This window comes from Echinops telfairi, unplaced genomic scaffold (assembly GCF_000313985.2).
Source record: "Echinops telfairi isolate 266 unplaced genomic scaffold, ASM31398v2 ScPeMD7_5592;HRSCAF=6446, whole genome shotgun sequence".
NCBI classification, from domain to species: domain Eukaryota; kingdom Metazoa; phylum Chordata; class Mammalia; order Afrosoricida; family Tenrecidae; genus Echinops; species Echinops telfairi.
In genome coordinates this window covers 1,052,823-1,055,080 of record NW_022109491.1, presented here as the reverse complement: position 1 = coordinate 1,055,080, position 2,258 = coordinate 1,052,823, and the positions used below count along the sequence as shown (strand labels likewise).

General features: G+C 55.5%; 1 protein-coding gene across 2 annotated transcripts in view; it reads left to right on the top strand.

Moving 5' to 3' along the window:
* The window catches only part of CSTF1 (cleavage stimulation factor subunit 1), a 37,301-nt gene extending 35,673 nt beyond the window's left edge, over positions 1-1,628 (top strand). For both annotated transcript variants that reach the window (XM_045295561.1, XM_004698067.2), the window contains one exon: positions 1,012-1,628. In XM_045295561.1, the coding sequence (XP_045151496.1) occupies positions 1,012-1,271 (260 nt within the window). In that variant the 3' untranslated portion in view covers positions 1,272-1,628. The remainder of the gene's footprint in view (positions 1-1,011) is intronic.
* The last annotated feature ends 630 nt before the right edge of the window (positions 1,629-2,258 follow it).

Below are 2,258 nucleotides of genomic sequence, written 5' to 3'. Positions count from 1 at the left end.
CGCTGCCCCCTGTGGGATTCCGAGCCTGTCTGTGACTCTTCTCCTGAGGAGAAAGCTTCATCTGCCTCCAGTGGAACATTTGGTGGTTTCGAACTGCTGGCCTTGTGGTTAGCAGCTCCTGGGCGAGTGAGTCATCCAGCACTCCGTGAGGCAGCCACTTTGTTGTCCTCAATGGCAGGTGGGAAGATGGAGGCTTGGGCTGCTAGGTGATTGCCCGAGGCTGCGCCGGGGTGTTGGATGTTGGTGTGACCTGGAAGTGCCATGGCCTCCACAGTGCAGAGTGCCGTGCTCACCCCAGGGTGGGCTCTGGCGAGAGGGCACAACAGGGATGCAGCTTGGACAGGGTCTCCCCCTGATTGTTGTGGAAGGTCGTGCATAAGGTATGGTTTTCCATTGTCCTAGAGCAGAGAGACACTGCCTTTTAGAGGTTCTTAATCGCTTTAACCCAGTCGTTCCATTCCTGAAGACTTAACCCCGAGAATGTGACGCTTTCTGTGCCAAGGAGGTGTATCACAGCTGGGCTGCTCAGCGCTGAGCGTGCCCAATGGGAGAGCGCGCCTAAGTCATGATGCCCCAGGCGAGGGGTAGGACACAGCCGGTTAAAGACATAGGAACATGACCCACCATGGCCATCAAGTCAGTTCTGACCCACAGCCACCCTACATAGGGTTTCCAAGGCTCTAAATCTTGATGGAAGCAGAGAGCTTCATCTTTCTCCCATGGAGTGGCTGGGTTTGAACCACCAATCTTGCGGTTACCCACCCAGCGCTTACCCAACCACAGCAAATTATAGGAATATATCACATGGCACCAGTGAAGTGTTGGTTAAAGCGCGTGTGTTTTCTCATGTCACAGCATTAGCCTTGAATGCTGCCCTTGGGGTGCTGGATTCCAAACCCATACAGTAGGTGTGTTCCTGAGCCTGTTTGAAAGTGCCCTTGGGCCCTGGGCCTGGGCAGGCAGGCTGCCTGCTGGGCCCTACACTCCCCTATCTGCTCTCCTTCTGTCCAGGTGCCGGTCTGAGTGGGCGGCAGGTGCACAGGACGCAGGCCGTCTTCAACCACACCGAGGACTACGTGCTGCTGCCCGACGAGAGGACCATCAGCCTGTGCTGCTGGGACTCTCGCACGGCTGAGCGCCGGAACCTGCTGTCCCTGGGCCACAACAACATCGTGCGCTGCATCGTGCACTCGCCCACCAACCCCGGCTTCATGACTTGCAGCGACGACTTCCGCGCCCGCTTCTGGTACCGCCGCTCTACCACCGACTGAGCCAAAGCTGCCGCCGCTGCCACTGAATCCATAGCCTTCTCAGACTGGACAACAGGACCTCTGTTTACCTTGATGGGAATCCTAGTGGAAAAGGCTGGAGATGCAAGTCTGCCGGGGCCGCCTTCACCACCTCCCCATGTGCTGGGCCCCAGTCGGCTTGTAGGGAGAGGACCCGCTGCTGCCCCTGACTCTAGCGTTTGAAGGAGGACGGCATCCTGAAGGGCTGTGGCGCCCTGGGGAGGAGGGCTGCCTGGTCCAGCTCTGGAAATCTCCAGCTCGGGCCACAGTCAACCCACGCCAGAGACCATCTCGTTTCCATCCTGCCAATCGATCTGTTAATAAAACTCAGACCTGCAACCCCAGTGTGACCTCTTTCTTACTCCAGCACAATTAACGGCCAATTGTTCTCTGGGGAGTTCTAGGTAAATCGCCCCTGCGCCTCCCACACTACCCTGTGGTCACCTGCTGGGCTGCCTGCAGTGAACGCATTTCCGATACTAAATCAGATTGTTAACGAGGTGACCAGGAACAGAGCTGAAGTGTTCTTGCCCCAGAACTGACAGAATCGCCTCGAGTCTGAGAGGCGTTTCACAGGTTGCCTTCCCATTTGGGTATGTACCCCAAAAAACCAATAACCTCGTGATCTGGGTCGGTTTCAGAAAAATGCTAGTTGAAAGTAAAAGTGCTTCCTACTCTAGGAGCTTATAATTCCCCTCGAAGTGGCTGCATAAACATGCTCCTTCCATCCGGACCCTCCACGGTCAGTTTTAACTCTGGTCAGTGAAGCCTGTTTTAAACACGGTTCGCATGGTGCTGGATCGAGCCCGGTGTTCAGGTTTCCAAAGAGCTACCAGTTTAGATAGTTTGACTTGGTGTTGGGATCCCGACCCTCCAGTGTTTGACCTCAGAACCTCTGGGTGCTACTTTTGTGACAGTAAAAGAAACCAACCAGACAGACACTGCGACAGTTCTACCTACGCCCCTTAA